This window comes from Pezoporus wallicus, unplaced genomic scaffold (genome assembly GCF_028554395.1).
Source record: "Pezoporus wallicus isolate ANWC-B61680 ecotype Strahan unplaced genomic scaffold, APGP_CSIRO_Pwel_v1 contig_7178, whole genome shotgun sequence".
NCBI classification, from domain to species: Eukaryota; Metazoa; Chordata; class Aves; order Psittaciformes; family Psittacidae; genus Pezoporus; species Pezoporus wallicus.
In genome coordinates, this window is record NW_026636884.1 from 2,191,358 (window position 1) to 2,208,578 (window position 17,221).

Here is a 17,221-nt window from a genome sequence, read left to right on the forward strand (position 1 = left end):
GTTTTCACCTGATTCCATTTCTTCTGTCTCACAAATACCGCGTGTACTATGCAGTACGTTTTAAGAATAAAGATTTTCCATGTATTACTACATGATGTTGGCCTAAGACTGCAGTAGCATTAAATTTTTCTCTTGCTTTTAGTTACGTTAAAAAAAAAATCATACGTACCTAAAGTAAGAAAAATTAAAACATATTTGATAAAAAAAACTTTCCTCCATAAAACTGTTTTGCACAAAACAAACCTAAAACAAAGACATATTTTGCCTAAAGTATGCAAAATTGCTGCCCTTTTTAAAAAGGTTAATACTGAAAATAAATGAAAACAGTATCTGCCATATATAGGAACTACTGAGGTTTTCAGAATTAACGTCTTTGAGATAATTTTCCCATTGGATGTCTGAATTCTAGAAAGGTTTCTTTTACCATGCCTGTCCCTTTCAGCAGACTCTCTGGCTTCCCAGTCTCCATAAGGGACTTATGTCTAGCCCTTCTTTTTTCATCTAGTTTTCTTTCACTGTAATTTTAATCTCCTTTCTGTTTTTGCAATCTTGCTATTTGTACTCCCTAGTCTTTCCTCCCCCATATGCTGGTTTAAATATTCCAGTCCCACTGAGATTTTTATTCCAACCTCCTCCCTCATCTTCTTTCATTTCTTAGACTTCTTTTTTCATCCTGGTGATTTTTTTTTCCCCCTCTTAAAATAATGTTCAGGGAATTGAGAAACCAAAATGGCTCACATTACCACTGAGGCATCTCTAAATGGCAAATAAATAAGCCCTTTGAATAGTGACATTCATTCCAATGAGATGTCAAAACATTCTAACAAATAGCAAGATGAACAAGTGCATGCTTTTCATGCTGCTGTAGACTGCCCTTCTTCCACACCACAAGCCAGAAAGAAAAACCAGAAAAGATGAGATGCCCAAGATATCCAGTTTGTGAAACTCTTGGGACGAAAAATTCATTTATATCCTTGAAACTAATCTGGGGGAGGAGGATAAGAGAAATCAAAACTTTTTTATTTTTGGGTGCAAGTGGACTACCACTTTTCATCAGAGGATTACCTAATGGTCACGTAAATATTGTTCCAGGCATTGTACAAGCACAGCTATAGTCAGCCTCTGAGTTCGTTGCCTCAAAGAAAGGACCACCAAAGAAAGATGTAGTTTCAAAGCAAAATTAAAACAATGAGGAGACATAGGTATGAGTATCTTGATGCTTTTTGGGGGAAGAATATAAGACACTAAAATCAAGGGAGAAAAGACAGATATGGCAAGGGAGAAGGGGACAAGACAGCCAAGACCTTAAAGGCCTGCAAAGCAAAGGGAAACAAGAGTGACGCTGCACGCAGCCCAGTCAGCACAAAACATGGCAATTCCAGGCAAAACTAGAGAGTCCATTTAACATCAAACCTCAACACGCTCCTATTTTGCTCAGCATATCTGGCTGGCCTTTCTCTACAGCCATACGACAGAAGCAAGCAAGACAATTCACAGGTCTCATTTTCCTCTGGACTGGCCTCCCTTCCACAGCCTGTATTTCTGAGGGTCCTGGGTAAAATATTGTCTCAGCTTTGGCCTAGCTTTTGGTTTTCTCTTTCAAAGTAGAGATCTGCTTCTACAGCTCATCTTCTTACTGCACACAGAAATACACTGCCTGGAAGAAACTTATCTGTAACTGACAAAACCAAAAGCTAAACAATTATTTCCCTAATGCTCTTCTATCCCCCTTCTAGTCTTAATCATTGCCAATTCTAATGCGATTCTTAGCAACACATCAAGCTACACAGTCTAGTTCCAGCATTCAAGTCTCAGCATTGCTCTCATTTTGCAAAGCATGCCTTCCTCAGCTTGGTTCATGCTTTGGGAGTAAGTATATAGCCTGTGAACAAGTTGAAAGTGGTACTGACTGGTTTCTAGCTAGCAGGAAGTAAATGTATATATCAGCAAAGCTTAAAAAATAAAAGCCCAAAACAAACAGCTTATGCACTAAGTATGATATTCTTATCTCAGGACAAGTCCCCATATCCGGGTTTCCACATACATATTTCATAGACATTCTCTAATTAGGACTCAGCAGAATGGTGACAGTGGAATTAACTGCACCAGGATTTCAAAGCTAGTAACCCAGTTAATTACATTTCCTCCCAAAAATGAATTGTGGATCTCCTTCAGTAATGCTATCCACATAATACATAACAAATGTTGATGCAGTTTAAAACTATTTGAGGATTCATAACAATTTTTTTACCATTTTGCAATGCTAGTTACTGTATTTAAACTAGAAACATTGATGGCTATTGCTTCTACAGTTTGGACGTTTGTCAGTCATTTCATTTGCTAGAGGGGAAAAGAAGTGCCTTTCTGCAGTCTGCCAGAGCCATAAATCACATATGCATGAAGTGTGAAGTTTTGCTTCAAGTTTGTGTCGGTGTACCTCCATCTTGATTACATCATTCTTCCACAGTTCCAAACTTTGCCTCTATTACCAGAAGCTGCTAAAAATTAGCACTGGCAGAGCAGTGGCTAAATGAAATATTTGAAAGTATTTCAAGCCGCAGCTGGTGACCTCTCCTAGAACTTTAACAAGGCTCTCCATAAAAATACCTAACGCAAGACTATTAGTAAGTCCAAAATGCACAGAAATTCAAAATAATATAAAATGGAACATTATACTGACAATAAGCCCACTTGCCATTTAAGTAGGTCCTTGGTCTACCCTAAATGAAGAAGGATCACTTGTAAAAGCAACATAAGTCAATGACAAGATTCTGTAATGCCTTAACACATACCTCTCCATTGCCCTTGCTATAAATACACAGAGGTCACACTTGGGGCCTCTGTGCATCTTGGAAGCAGCTCTAGCATGGGAGAGGTTGGTACAAGAAGACCACTGATGGCAAGTTCACTGTTAAAAATGACAATGAAATGACACAAATCCCTTAAAAAAAATTATAGCTTTCTAGTTCTAAAGAAGGCATAAAACCAAGGAATTATGGAAAATAATGAAGTATGACTTTGATGCACTTTTCACTTCCTGCTTCTCTACATTTTCAGAGGAGCAAGAAAGGCCACCATAATTAATATTTCAAACGTGAAACTGATGTCCAGTTTTTAAAGTCATGTGACTGAGCTGGCATAAGAAAAATTATGGTAATCTGTGGTGATGTAGTGATTTGAGTAAGCATAACTCAACCTCAACATGTTATTAAAACGCCCCAGCTCTGCTATCTCTCTCACTCTCTCCTATCACTTTCTTATATTTGTGTGGTCCCGCAATAGCTTCAAAATCATGAGCTTAGTGCAAGATTTACCTTCATTTATAAGGTCCAAAGTGAATAGCATGGCTTACAGCTCTTGGAATACTTATTGCTTGGAACTTGATCCACATCTGCAGCAAAGTGTTTTTCCAACAGAGCAATACCCTATCCACCCAATGTGTGTGCTAGGGCAGCATTACATCTTAAGTCAACTAAGCCATCAAACCCCACCATGTGGATACAGCTATGCCAACAGAAGCTTTACCCAGACTGTATCATTCAGGGAGGTAATTACATTGTCAGAAAAACTTGAGACAGATATTATTTAGAGTAGATAAGGCTTGATTTAGATTGCCAATTTCAAAATTGCTAACCTTTAAAAGAAATAACTATTTCAATGCTCAGACTGCTTAAGAAAGAAGACAGGAAAAAGCACATCCTGGAATTTTACCAACATGCTTTTTTTGACAGTAAGAGTGAGGAAGATGCTGCCCATCCTCCCAGTACGAGCAAGGTACCTCAAACATCCAGTTCCAGAAGTCAGTTTAGATGCAAGGGACTCCCAAAGGAGTACCTAAACAAAGAGACCAGTAAAGGACTTCTTTATTGTTATTACTATTTTTTATTTAATCCCAGATTACATGCAGTGACATTCTGGACAGTACCTTGTATGTGTAAGGCACCTTAGCAACTGGCAGCTGGCACAACAGCAACTTCTATTTTCAGTATTACCCAAATTGCAAAGCCCTAAAATAACTCACATTCAGCTGAAAACAAAGGAAATATTAATACCTGGCTCTCTCATACTGCTTTTTACCCACAAAATTCAGAGTAAATACTTCTTTTTAGTCTGTCAACTTGGAGAAAAATAAAGACATAAAACAATTAATTCTACCCCCAGTTAAAGTACTCAACAGAAGACCTAAAACCTGAGCCTGGGCTTTCTCTTTGCCAGTCTTGTATCACTTTTGCTCAGAAAAAAACATATGCAAATATCTAACAAAAATCTGTTTGCATGCTATACACACAGAAGCACCACTACTGCCAAGAAATAAGCATTCTGAAATGTCAGTTTACCCATGTACATGGATGCTTAGAGTATAAATAACAAAAGCACAGAATGTATAAAGGGTATTCTTTAGAATTACTGTATTGGTAACTTCATACTTAACTCCACATTACCAATTAAGCCTAGCAGATCATTTTGGACAATGCTCAGAAACACAAATTTATCAAAGCTTACCTTCTCATGATTTTCTATCAGGATTTCAACAACGATATTCTGAAACTTCAGGTCCATGATGGCTGCTACAGTTTCTTCCTGTGGCCTCATTAAGGTTGGTCCAAATACTACTCCTAGATTTGCCACTGTCATTAGATTTCTCTTGGCATGCTTTGAAACACTTTTTGAAAAGAATTGAAGGAAAAAACAGGAAATAGATTATGAAAAATTTCCATTACTGTTGGAAACTAGTCTACAAATGAAAACATTACGTTTCCTTAATCTATGTTTTAGAAGTTTGTTTTCAGCAAAGTTTCTTCAAATAAAGTTTACTAAATACTGGAAAACAGAAAAGCCATTCTTCCACTGACAATTTAAAAACAAAAGCAGTCTCTTGCTGAACTTAAACATATAAAATGCACTTAGCCTTGGACCAGGGCAAGTGTGAAACCAACTTAAATTTGCTAACAGATCTCCACTATTCACTTTGCCAGAATTTGCAAAAGGAAAGTATAATGTTCCCTTTCTCACTTCAATCAAACCCTCAACTGCTGGCAGGACTGCTAAAGTAAATACTTATATGGCTTCATTAATGGATTAAATTTCTGCCTTTCTCGCCAAAACATACACAGCATGAGTCAAACGTCTTGTCTGCTTTTGCACGTTTAGCTCTTGGTATTGTGTATGACAGCACTGAGATGGGCTCCAGCTCCAGCCACACTCAAATAAGGCCCTTTGTAGTTAAACAAAGGTAAGGACAAGAATTCTGACAAGGTAGGATAGTGGTTCATAACACTTACTTTGCTAAATGTTTCACCAAAATTTCCAGCATTTCTTTGTTCTTTTCTGGGAGTTTATGGACCAAGAAGTGAACAGCATTAACTCGAGATTCTGGACTCCCACTTTCTATGGGACATAGAAACAAATAACTCAAACAACAGAAATGCAATAAAATGCACAGAAACACAAAGCTTCTTCCACCCCTGCATGGAAACATACTGCGCACACCTTGCTTCACCATTTATGTATCTCCAAACATAGCAATACTGAACATATGTGTTTTGTTTTCACAAGTTATCTTGTTCTAGAATTATCAACTTATTTGCTTATTTTGTGAACTCATTTCAATCCACCTGCGAAAGAATGCTTTTGTTCATCTATTTTTAAAAATAGCTGTAGTTATTGTTTTGCTGCATTGGACTCATCTGCTTACAAATACAATGCAAGATGAGGAGTGATGTTACTGGGTGCCACAGGCTGAAACTGTACTACTTTACATTTTAGCATCATTAATTGATTATCCTCATCATTAGAATGCAGTTTTGTTGGTACTGCACAGCTAATGATACACAATTTCCAATGCAAGGTAGCACAAATGCAGTAAGACAACGCATGCAGAAAGTTCATATGCTCAGAAGGGAAAATCTAATGATCTCTGAAGACACAGAGGAACAATCACAGAAAAACCCTACTGATAGACACTACTATGATAAAAGGCCCTGAGTAACAACAGCATCCCTCTCTAGCACAGTACAGAAATAAAGTAAAAATAAGCCAAGGAGCTATTTTTGTATGTTGCGTGTTGAAGAACTTTGCCCCCTACAGGTTTCACTAGCACAGATGAAAACAGGCATCTGTAACACATTAAAATAATCCCTCTTCCTATTTCTCAAAGTTGTATTAAATCACAAAATGGTATCTCAGTAGTGGTTACAATGAGAGGAGTGGAAATATTTTTCTTGTATATAATACTGCTTAGTACAAGGTACCTAAAGAGAAAAATTTACAGCCTATTCTGAATGCAGCAAGTTTCAACACCAGGACCACTCACCAGATCCCATCTTACTCTAAGGCAACACTGATTGTTAAATGTATTTCATATAAAATACCGCCATATTTCTTCACTGCATATTGATTCTTCTTTTTTTTTTCCTTTCCTCTTTGCATATTGCTACAGATTTTAGGGTTGTTTTTTAATTCTTTTGCAGTGAACACCCCTGCACAGATTGCAAGAAAATAGGCTACCAAAATGCAAAACGTTTAGCTTCTATTCAGCTAATCAAAATTCAGACAGCCAGAAAAACATAAGCCTTCTTTAAAGGAAGGCTATTTTGCATACATGCAAAATCACAAATTCTAATTAAAGAATGGCTAAGCAACTTAATTACAAGATACAGTCAAGACTTACATAGTTTCAATCTACAGGAACATATATCCAGAAAATAGAAAGGAAAACCTTTTAATTTTGGCTTTTTTTTTCCTCCTAATAGTTTCAGAGGAAAGGATATTCCTTACAATTCCCAGTGTTGTTGTTTTTTTATAGCCAGCATAGGAAACAACACTGACTGCCTATTTTTAAGTATACCGTAACTCAGATCTGCAATGTTGATTAAGTTTCCCTCCCCACTACATGGAATCAACCCCTCTATAAAACTGTTTACTGCTTATGAACTCTGTACTATTTAAAACGTGTAACTTAAACCAAATTCCTTTATTGAAAGAGACAGTAAAAGAGAGAAAAAAATTAAATGAGAAACTGCTGGCAAAACTTCATAGGTCAAGAAATTATTTTAACACTAATACAAACGGGCATACTCACTATCTAGGTAAGTATGTTGAATTTTGTTTAAGCACTTGGTCTTCAGATGTGCTTTGGCAATGAATTTTATGGGCTAATTCTCATTTTGAATTAAAGAACACAAGTGAACACATTCTGCAGTCCTGGAAAGCCATAACAGCAATCTGAAGAAGATACAGCAATTGTCTCAAAGTTTATTTTAATTTTGCTTACCACAGTTTGCCAGAAGTGCTACAGGCTGGAATGAAAATCACCTAGTATCTGTTTGATACTTCACCAAACTTTTTCTTGCACAGTTTCCCTCTATCCTCTTTCAAAAAAATTCCATGTACATTAGGTACCATACAACTGAACTACAATGCTGTTGTGCCTTCTCCAAGTCTCTATTTGAACTGCCATAGCGTAATCTGGCCTGCTCTTGCCTTCTTCTATTAATGTATGAGGAACATTCAAGTCAGCCTGGATACAGAGCTAACAAGGCACTGAAAATAAGGGTCAGGCAGCTGTGCTTTAAGGATCCAAGTGAGCCTGAATTAGCGTATTTTCCTTCACTAAGCTTCATATTCTGTATAAATGAAAGCAAAAAAATATCGCAATCTAAGTAGATGCTTATCATTACATTATTAAGGAAATAAGAATGAATGTTGACAATGTCTATTCAAAAGTTTCCCATAAAAGTCAAATTTGCACTATGTTAAGTCTGTCGCAACCTTGTCTGTCAATAGATACGTCATATATGATACATGCTAGAACTAGGTTAAAACCTACATATTTTTAAAACATTTATTATTTCTTATTCCTATGTTTTTATTGAGTTGAAGAATTTTTCTGAAATTGCATTTGCAGTGCACCCCTAAGGCCACAACAGTACTGTAAGAAAAGCTTTCTGTAACTACAGTAATGTATTTACTGGCAGGAACAATGAATTCTCCATGCAACTCGTATGTCATCAGTGGCTCCGGAAGGCTTCTGTAAAACAAGGATGACATAATAAATTTAGCTGTATTCTGTTCCATCTGTATTTACCCTAAGTAGGAAACCTTTTTAACATTCAGTAGTATAATCCTCACACTGGAGGCAAACATTGTTACAGTGGCCTTTGAATGCAGTGATTTCCAGTGCAAATGTAAAACTTGGTATTACCAGAAAAACAAGACTAACTACATTCATCCATCTTCTGTGAGGTGAAGTGGTGCCTCCAGTCTATCATAAGGCACCTTTCCAAACTACAACACTGCGACTGTTTCTCAGATGAAGATTGTACACATACACTGTGTGATTAATTCTTCCTTAGTGTTTTTTAAATACAGAGAATCACAAGTCATTGCCTTACTGGAAAGAAATAAAGGTCCTAAAATAGTTAAGTTTGCTGCACAGCAGCCATCCACAAACCAATTTCACATGGAAAAATTTAAACTCAAAACCTTAGTCATCAATGAAATACATGCTGAATAATGGAAATCAGAGGTAAAGCATCAGAGTTAAAACTTCCATTTATTAAACTGACTTTACTGATGTCTCTGAAATATTGGAGTAAACACTTGGGAAATACTACAGGCAGGAGATACTTCACCATGTGCTTTTTTTTTTCTTTCCTACTTTTTTATTTTATTTATTCCATAATATAAGAGACTCCATAAGAGAGACTCAAGTCATTTGCAACCCAAAACATTCTATTTTGATAACAGTTCTTTGGCATTCTTTAACAGTGGTTGCAGTAATACCATATTCAATAAAACCAGCAGATTAAAAATACTGTATTGGTGTTAACACTATGAAAGAGATACAGGAGCTCTGCAATCTATGTTCTTACGCAATTTAGTAAAATATCTTGATCAGAAATCGGCCAAGCCATTTGAACAGAGAACGCATTTAAAATTCTTATTTTTGACATTCAAATATTATCACTATTGCACCTAGAATATCAGAACAAAAGCTAGAAGGAAGAGAAAAAAATCATTACCTTTCCCCTTTTCATTCTACTACATCAGAGCATAAAAATGCAAAAACTTTTAACTGTCTTAGCCCACTGTCAGCAACACTCTCAGCAAGTTCACTAACAATTCAGTTTTTTGAACCATCAGTGAAATTCTTACATATCTAACACAAAAATGTTTTGGGGCTTGTTTCACAGAACACAAGTATTAGTGTTGCCAAATTATTTTGCTTCCTCCAAGACAAATCACAAACATGTTACCTGCTCAAAATAAATCTCTATTCCAAAATACAGGAAAAAAATGTAAGTAATGTAGCTTAACACACTCTATAGGAGAATTAGATTATTATTCATAATCTAAAATATATCAATGGGACAGGCTTACCGCAGATATTGCTTCATAGCACTAGTAATTGTCTTCACTTCCCAATCTACAGAGTTTTCCAGGTCAACTTCATTGCAGGTTTTTGCATCTAGAAAATAATCAGAATGAGAAGAAACACATGAAAAAACAGAATTCTAAATAAGTATGCCCTACATGAACAGCAACAAAGTGAATTTGATCATTATGTATTTGCTCACATGAATGCGGAAGTAGTACGTCCTTCTTACTGTTAGTTAATAAGAAGACAATATTGAAACACCCTTATGAATTCTATGTCTGTTTTGTTTGAAAAAATATTTACTGCTGATTTATTTTAGTGAAGAATTAAAAATCACTTTCATGTAAAAAGATCTCTGCAGCAACTGGCATTTTCACACCTTTAATTAAACAAAGATTCACACAAACACAGAAGGACGTACAAAAACAGTTCAGAAAACAGACCCATTAAAAGACCTTTACCAGGTTAGCTGAAAGAGTCTTACAACAAAACAGATCAAACTGAACAGTCACATGTCTGAATCAGGTGAAAGATTTTTTGACAGAATACAGAAAACCACACAGCACACTGGAATGTTTTGCAATCAAAAAAAATACTTTTGGCCTCAAAACAGGAGGTAATAGCTAGTTCACATAGGATCACATGCTGCCAAACTAGCCCAATGTATTTGGTAACTTCAAGTGTCTGAGCTTCTGTTATTACTGCTACATGTTTCCATCAGTCACTACAGTAAACTACAGCAGTAGCTGACACAGATTACGTGTTGACCAGTTCATACAATTCAAAATTCATTTGTCACTTTGCTTGTCAGACAAATGACAGACACATTAAAAAAATCAAATTAGGATCCCTGATTAAAGGTGCAGTCCTTTTACTGGGACCAAATAATTCTGTTCTAAAGGCTGTGCCAAGCAATTATTTCTGTAACTGAATATTCTCCCTCATTATATCAATTATTTAAATCTCATTTTAAAATACAAGTCAGATAACATTTTCTTCTAAATTGTTCCTAGCCAACCACCATGCAAAATACTCAGGATTGTCTCAGGAAAGAGTTTATTTTTTTCCCCTCTGTTTAGCATGTAGGTTGTTTCGGTGTTCAAATTCTTCTTTTTGTTTTTTTTTTTTTTGTGAGAAGAAAACCTTTCTACTGAATTAATTAAATAAAAAACTGCCATCACATCAGAAATTAGTGAAATCTATGAGGATTTGGTTACTAAACCACTATGTTATATCCGTTTAAAATTAAAAAAAAAAAATAAATCACAGCTTCATAATCATCAACCTCCTTTACAGTCAAAGTATGCACTCAGTTTTGTGAAATTTGTTGAATTTGAGGAAGAAAACATGAAGCATCTTAATTAGAAAGCAAATCTCTTAAAAAACAAAACAAAACAAACAAATAGAAGGTATTGCTGAAATATTCCATTGTCTCTTGGGGAAAATAAAACAAAACAAAACTTTGGTTCTGCCACCAACCCCAAACAATCGCTAGTTTGACTGTAGCAACCATTCAAACTTATAGCCTGCTTTTCATTTTTGGTTTATAGTTGTCCTACATTACTCTGTGCCTCACCACCCTCTATATCTGACTGTTCCTGCTCCATTTTCCCGTCTGCTTCAAACACCCCAGGCCATTATATGAACTGGAACTTCAACTGGGATTTCAAATATGACAACTAGTTTTCATGCTACTTGTTCACATAGCAGCCACTGTGCGCTGAATGGCAACTTTAAGCATATAAAAATAACTGTGCACATTTATGGAACAGCTTTTGACAGATCAGCTCTAAATTTTATGCAAATCTTTCTGACAATAAGGGAGCTAGAGTTTATAAAAACAGTCCAGTTCACTAAACTAGGTTAGGAGTAGACTCTGCTTTCACACGCAATATGCCCACTGTAGGAGTGTATGCATACTGTCATTTACTGTATATAAAATAATAAAAAATTCAGTATAGTTGTTTTGAAAGCTGCTCATTTTGAAAAGGCAGAAGTACCTGGAAGTTTTCTTCTCCAAAATGTTATGTCTGGCATTTTTCATGCCAGGCAGTATCAGAAATGAAACTCGAACTCCAAGTCCTTAGCAGTCACTCCACCACAATCAAGGGTCAGTATGAAAGCTCACCTATGTAGTAGTTTGTATGAAATTTACGTAGGCAGCTATGAAAGCTTGTATGAAATAAGCCACATCAGATCTATAATGTACATCACAGACAAAACAGGAATTGCTCCCTGATGCATTTTAAGAACTGAGCCTCCTGATGGCTGACAATGCATTCTGTATTGCTTATAATAGACACACACAACATGAAAAGTACTAACTGTATCCCTGTTCACAATGAGATATCAGATTAATGTAACATTTTCCCTTGAAAAGTAATGAGTATTTTCCTTTTCAAATGCCTTACTTGAATTTAGATGAGATTACTGCTGTAAAATAGATCACCATAGCACAATAGCAGTTACAAGTAACTTCAAGGAATAAGTTAATTGCAAAATCATAGAATCATAGAATGGTTAGGGTTGGAAAGGACCTTAAGATCATCTAATTCCAACCCCCCTGCCATGGGCAGGGACACCTCACACTAAATTATATCACCCAAGGCCTCGCCCAACCTGGTCTTGAACACTGCCAGGGATGGAGCATTCACAACTTCCCTGGGCAACCTATTCCAGTGCCTCACCACCCTAACAGGAAAGAATTTCCTCCTTATATCCAACCTAAACTTCCCCTGTTTAAGTTTTAACCCGTTACCCCTTGTCCTTTCACTACAGTCTCTAAAGGTGTTTTGGTTAGGTTTGGTTTTGGTTTATTTTTAAAGAATTGTATACTTAATTGCTGAGTCTCATTTTATAGAAGGCTTAGTTTTACTACATTTTTGCATTAGAAATGAAAACCTATGCATTCATAGTATTAGAAAAGTATATATTGGTTTTCTCATACTCTTGACTCTCAATGTACTTTCCCACATTTTACAGAAAATGTTCTGAAGAGACAAAACTAGATGCTATTATGTCTCTGGTTACCATTTGGAAAATTTTTTTTTGCACTTTGGGCCTTTCAGACTGTGAACCTCATGGTCAATGACAGGTAGCCTAAATACTTTGAAATCTTATCAAACATTTTAAAATACAGAAAGCTAATATGAGGGTTTGATGATTCTGAAAAGATCTTTCATAAAAGGCTATCGAAGAGTATACGCAGAGACAAAGGATTAAAGATTAATCAGTCATTTTAAATTCTCTGTACCTCTGTATCTCAAAAAGAAGCCCTCTTTATTCTACTCTGAGAACAGACAGATAAAGAGCACAGATAGGATCACTTTCAACAAACCAGCAGAAAAAGAGCACCTGCTTGCACCCTAACTTTTTTCTGTTCAATATTTTGCCTCATCTTGGTACCACTGTATTCTTCCTACTTCAAATAATATATGAACCTTGGGACCGACAGAAAATGTTTCTAATTTTGAAAAAGATAACTAAAAGCAGATGCTGGAATCCCCAGTAAACTCTTCCAGCTGCTACTGAACCACTGGCAACCTGAGTCTGTTTGATTTGGATACCACTAATGGCAATGAGGAAAATTTGCCTGCCAGGCCTGCACACCCAAGCTAAGCCAGTAAGTACAAAACTGAAAAACATCTTATGATACCAAATGCATTTAATTGAGGCGCTCCGAGTGATAACTCATCATTTTTCCCTATGGTCAATAGTTAAAGATGGTTATTGTTTATAGAAGCTAACTCCAACACAGATAAACAACCATAAGAATCTGTTATAGATCAGTCATTTTTATTAATCCCAGCTTGCATTTCCAGAAAAAGTCATTTGCTACAATAAATTAAAGACATAGGCAGGTTTATGAGCACTAATGGAGAACTTAAGGGTGCTGTTAATATTGATTAAAGTAAGATATCATAAATTAATATTTAGCAAGGTCATTGTGACAGATTGATATGACATGCAGGTCCTCAAGCCTGATGTCTTATAATTTCTGAAGAGACAGCCTGTTTGAAAAAATAAAAGAAGGAAAAGAAAAAGTTTTACAGGTGGCACTGAACTGACAGCAGCATATAATATAAAAGCGCTTTGTCATTCACATAATGTCTGGGGTAATGAAATGAATTCACTTTCTGGCTTCCTCCAGTTTGCAGTGCCAAAGAACACTGTGTTATCAGCACAGATGGAGCATGCATGGTTCTGGAGAAGAGCCTGGTGCAAACTGCAAACAAGCTTCTTTGCATACCAATGAATCCCTGAGAATCAGACCTTTGCTGTCAAGTGACAGGTTTGGAAGCTATAAAAACGAACTAATCCCAGTGGTCTTGTCTGACTGCATGTTCTGTCAGTGCTCAGGACAAGGAACTGGGAAACACGGCGCATCTTGCAGTCATAGCTACAACTTTGGTGAGAGATATCAGGCAGACAAGGGATTTCATCCAGGTGCCAATACTTCTATTTTCCTTCCTTTCCTCCCTCCCCTAGGGACAGCAGAGTGGCAAGAGAACTACAGTCACTGGGACTAAAGATGCATCAAATTTTCCGGAAAGAAAAGGGAGAAAAAAGTTTCTGAGAATAATTTTATGAATCAAAAAATCTAAATGCTAACTAGGTATAAGAGAGTCTAAGATGTTACCCACATATAAGAACTATACTACTAAGTTTATAAAAACAAATCCTTTCTCCATCTGTCTCCCGCCTTGGCACATAGTTATTATTAATACATGTATCACATTCCTCCTCTTAAGCCAAAGAGCTTTTTGCCAGCAGGCTTAAACTAAATGTCTTCTTTTGCTCAGTGATTAGCTAAAGACACATAGGGGCACATACAACTGTATGTCTTAGACAAGGGAGAAGAAAGGTGGCAACTTCAAACAATGAAACAATAATCATCAAACTTTCCTGAATTTGGTATTTTGGATTTTCTGGTCAGACCTGTCAACTTAGGCTGCTTCAACCCCACTTATATCAACCTTGCACAAAGCCCACAGTTTGCTCCTACATGTCCCATAGCAGTTCCATTCGTTTATTCCTACCAACTAATCTTGGTCTTGCTAACCCAGGGGAACTTGCAGTGATACGGAGTTTATTTTCATGGACTAAAGCAAACTAGACTTGGCCCACATAAACAACAAGTACAGGCAGATGCTTTTAAAACTAAGTATTGACAGTAAAACAACATAAAATATTGAAAAAAATGGTATTTGTAAAATAGAGGCATACCCATCAACAAACTCAGAAGTCTCTGGACCTTTGAACTCACCCCCACAACTCTGTACAATCCTTGGTCATTTATACCTATTACACAAAAAGAGAAAAGAAAAAAAAGACAGAAGATCAACCTCAGCCAAATTTAGCATTAAAGCATTTCCCCTGGCAACAAATGCCTCAAAGGCAGTCAGTTGTGAGAACAGCATTATAAATAAAGTATTGCAAGAATCCTTTTGTTCTGCATTTTTAAGATAAGTTCATGTTATGTTTTGATAAAGGTTTTGTGTACCTCAATTCCACTTCAGAAACTGGGAGTAGAAGCAAACAAGGACAAACCATTGCTTAGAAAACAAACAAACAGCCAAACACAGATAAACAAACAAAAAAGAAAACAGATTTTTTAAATGACAGATTTTCAGATTTTTTAAATGATATTTTGGATACATCAGCATCTATAGTCTAATAACACAAGAACTAAACCAACAACTGCTAAATTAAGATTTCTTTACTAAACTTAATTTTGCCTTCTTCCAAATATGTGGCTGACAAAAAGAGTTTGGATAAAGAAAAACTTGAGCCTATTCCCAGTCCTCAAAATCAATGCTTTTTCAAGTTCATAAATGCTTTTCATTTAAGATACAAGACCTTATTCCAACCCACTGTGGTCCACTTACTAGTTATGTCCAGAGGCACCACTACAGGTTACTCAAATCAGTACTTTTCAGTGTGCTTGGGATGAAGACAGATACCATAACCAGCATAATATCTTCAGTCCCCTACTCTAATTTCATGTGAACTCTGGATCACTTTCCTGTCATTCCTGTGTCCTTTCGTCCCACACACACTTCCACTGCTTTTGCCTTCCTTTACCACACCCAGTTTTATCCCCAGGGAAGCACAACTATGAAAATAAATTAAATGAAAATGGGAGGGAGAGAAGGAGTAGGCAAGGAAAAGGGCAAAATAAGGTATGCCTTTGTCTTTGCTGCATTGTTTCAGAGCCCATTTAGTGGGAGGTGAAATATTACAATCCTGAAGCCAACACAAAACGTTTGAGAGGCCACATAAATAAGTAGCCATCTACAGACACCACAGTGCTCTACCTCTATATTCATATTGGCCTGGAAGAGTAGAAATGCCACAAAATACCTGTGCTTTTAGTCCAAGGAAATTTTTTCAAATAACAGATTATGTGGTATTCTTATTCAAAATATCCTTCAACAAAGGAAGACTTGTGGAGAGTTCCCAGTTTTGATACCAAACGGTTCCAACCACAGCAGGAAAATTAAAACCAGTCGTATGAGAAAAAGTTTCTTCTAAAATAAATACTAGATGAAGTATGTAAAAATCATTAGCCTTTTAATGAATTACTGTCAGACACAACCATAATATACAGCAATAATTCTCAATGCGGTGGAGGGAACTTGGCATTTTCTACCTCTTACTGCCAAGCCTAGCTACATCTTTTCCTTCTTCTTTCATCCCCTTCTCTTCCTCACACAATCTGCAGATTCCTTCCTGTTAGCACTGCTCCATCCTCAGTCCCAATGGGAAGCTGACTGGCTATGTCAGCAGCTCTTAATTCTCTTGGTTGCTCAACCTGGGCAAAACTGGCCCTCTTACTTCCCCAGGCTGCAGGCACCACTGTAATGATGCTGTCTCAAGCTAGATGCCATGTTCAGAGCTTGCTCAAATTAACAGAAAAAGCCAGATCTCTATTATTTCATCTGTGGTCATCAAAACCCACAATACTAGAGTATGTTTGCAGTTTAGCTGTGCACAAAAGAAAGAACCACAAAAAAGCAGCCATGTGGCCACAACACCATTCTTCTCAAAACTGGAGGTTATCAACCCAACCAAGTAAGTTTTCCAATGATCCCCAGACAACAGTGTCACAGCATGCTATAGACCACTTAAAGACTGTCAACACTACAAAATAAAGCAAACCCAAACACCACCATAGTTCTTGATTCACTCCAAACAAGGATGAAGCAGGAATCTGTCCTGAGAGCAGCAATTATTTTTTTACTTCCAATTTCTCAGAGATGTCCAGGAAAATTCTGGTACAAAAGTAACACCAAGCTTTAAATGCTCTGCCAAAATGCATCACACTTTTTTTTTTTATATACAATATCCTCTACTACTTTTAGTACCAGAGAAGAAGCCTTCTGCATCATATGCAAGAAGCTAAAAAGCTGAAGAAATACTGTCACAGTCAAATACAGCTCAGCTTTTGCTTATCTCAGAGGTTGTTTAGTAACTTTCCCTGCTTCTGACATTAAAACTAGGGGGAACCAAACTGTGCTGACCCCAAACATACATTTATGGGCTTAAAAATAATTAAAGGCAAGCCACAGAAACTACTACTCAATATTAAAACAGACCTGATATACAAAGGTCTCTGAAATGATGGCAGTATTGAAACCAAAACAATCCTCCAGCAATAATCATGAGTCTGTGATAGCAATTATCAGATAATTGATCAGTTTCAAATTCATCAACCTGAAAAAAGCACAGCTAATTGCTAGTAGACATCAAGAAGTGCAAAGAGGAATTAATATTTCAACACAGTTCTAAATTATACCTTTAAATGTACCTTTAAATGATGTTTAAAATATACAAACCTGG

The 17,221-nt window shown here is 36.5% G+C and overlaps 1 protein-coding gene across 3 annotated transcripts in view; it reads right to left on the minus strand.

The window, feature by feature from the left end:
- The window catches only part of ARHGAP10 (Rho GTPase activating protein 10), a 152,324-nt gene that overhangs the window by 51,131 nt on the left and 83,972 nt on the right, over positions 1 to 17,221 (minus strand). For all 3 annotated transcript variants that reach the window (XM_057402049.1, XM_057402048.1, XM_057402047.1), the window contains 5 exons: positions 14,606 to 14,680; positions 9,382 to 9,469; positions 7,971 to 8,029; positions 5,283 to 5,388; positions 4,504 to 4,663 (listed from right to left, as the gene is read on the minus strand). In XM_057402049.1, coding sequence (XP_057258032.1) covers positions 4,504 to 4,663; positions 5,283 to 5,388; positions 7,971 to 8,029; positions 9,382 to 9,469; positions 14,606 to 14,680 — 488 coding nt within the window. The remainder of the gene's footprint in view (positions 1 to 4,503; positions 4,664 to 5,282; positions 5,389 to 7,970; positions 8,030 to 9,381; positions 9,470 to 14,605; positions 14,681 to 17,221) is intronic.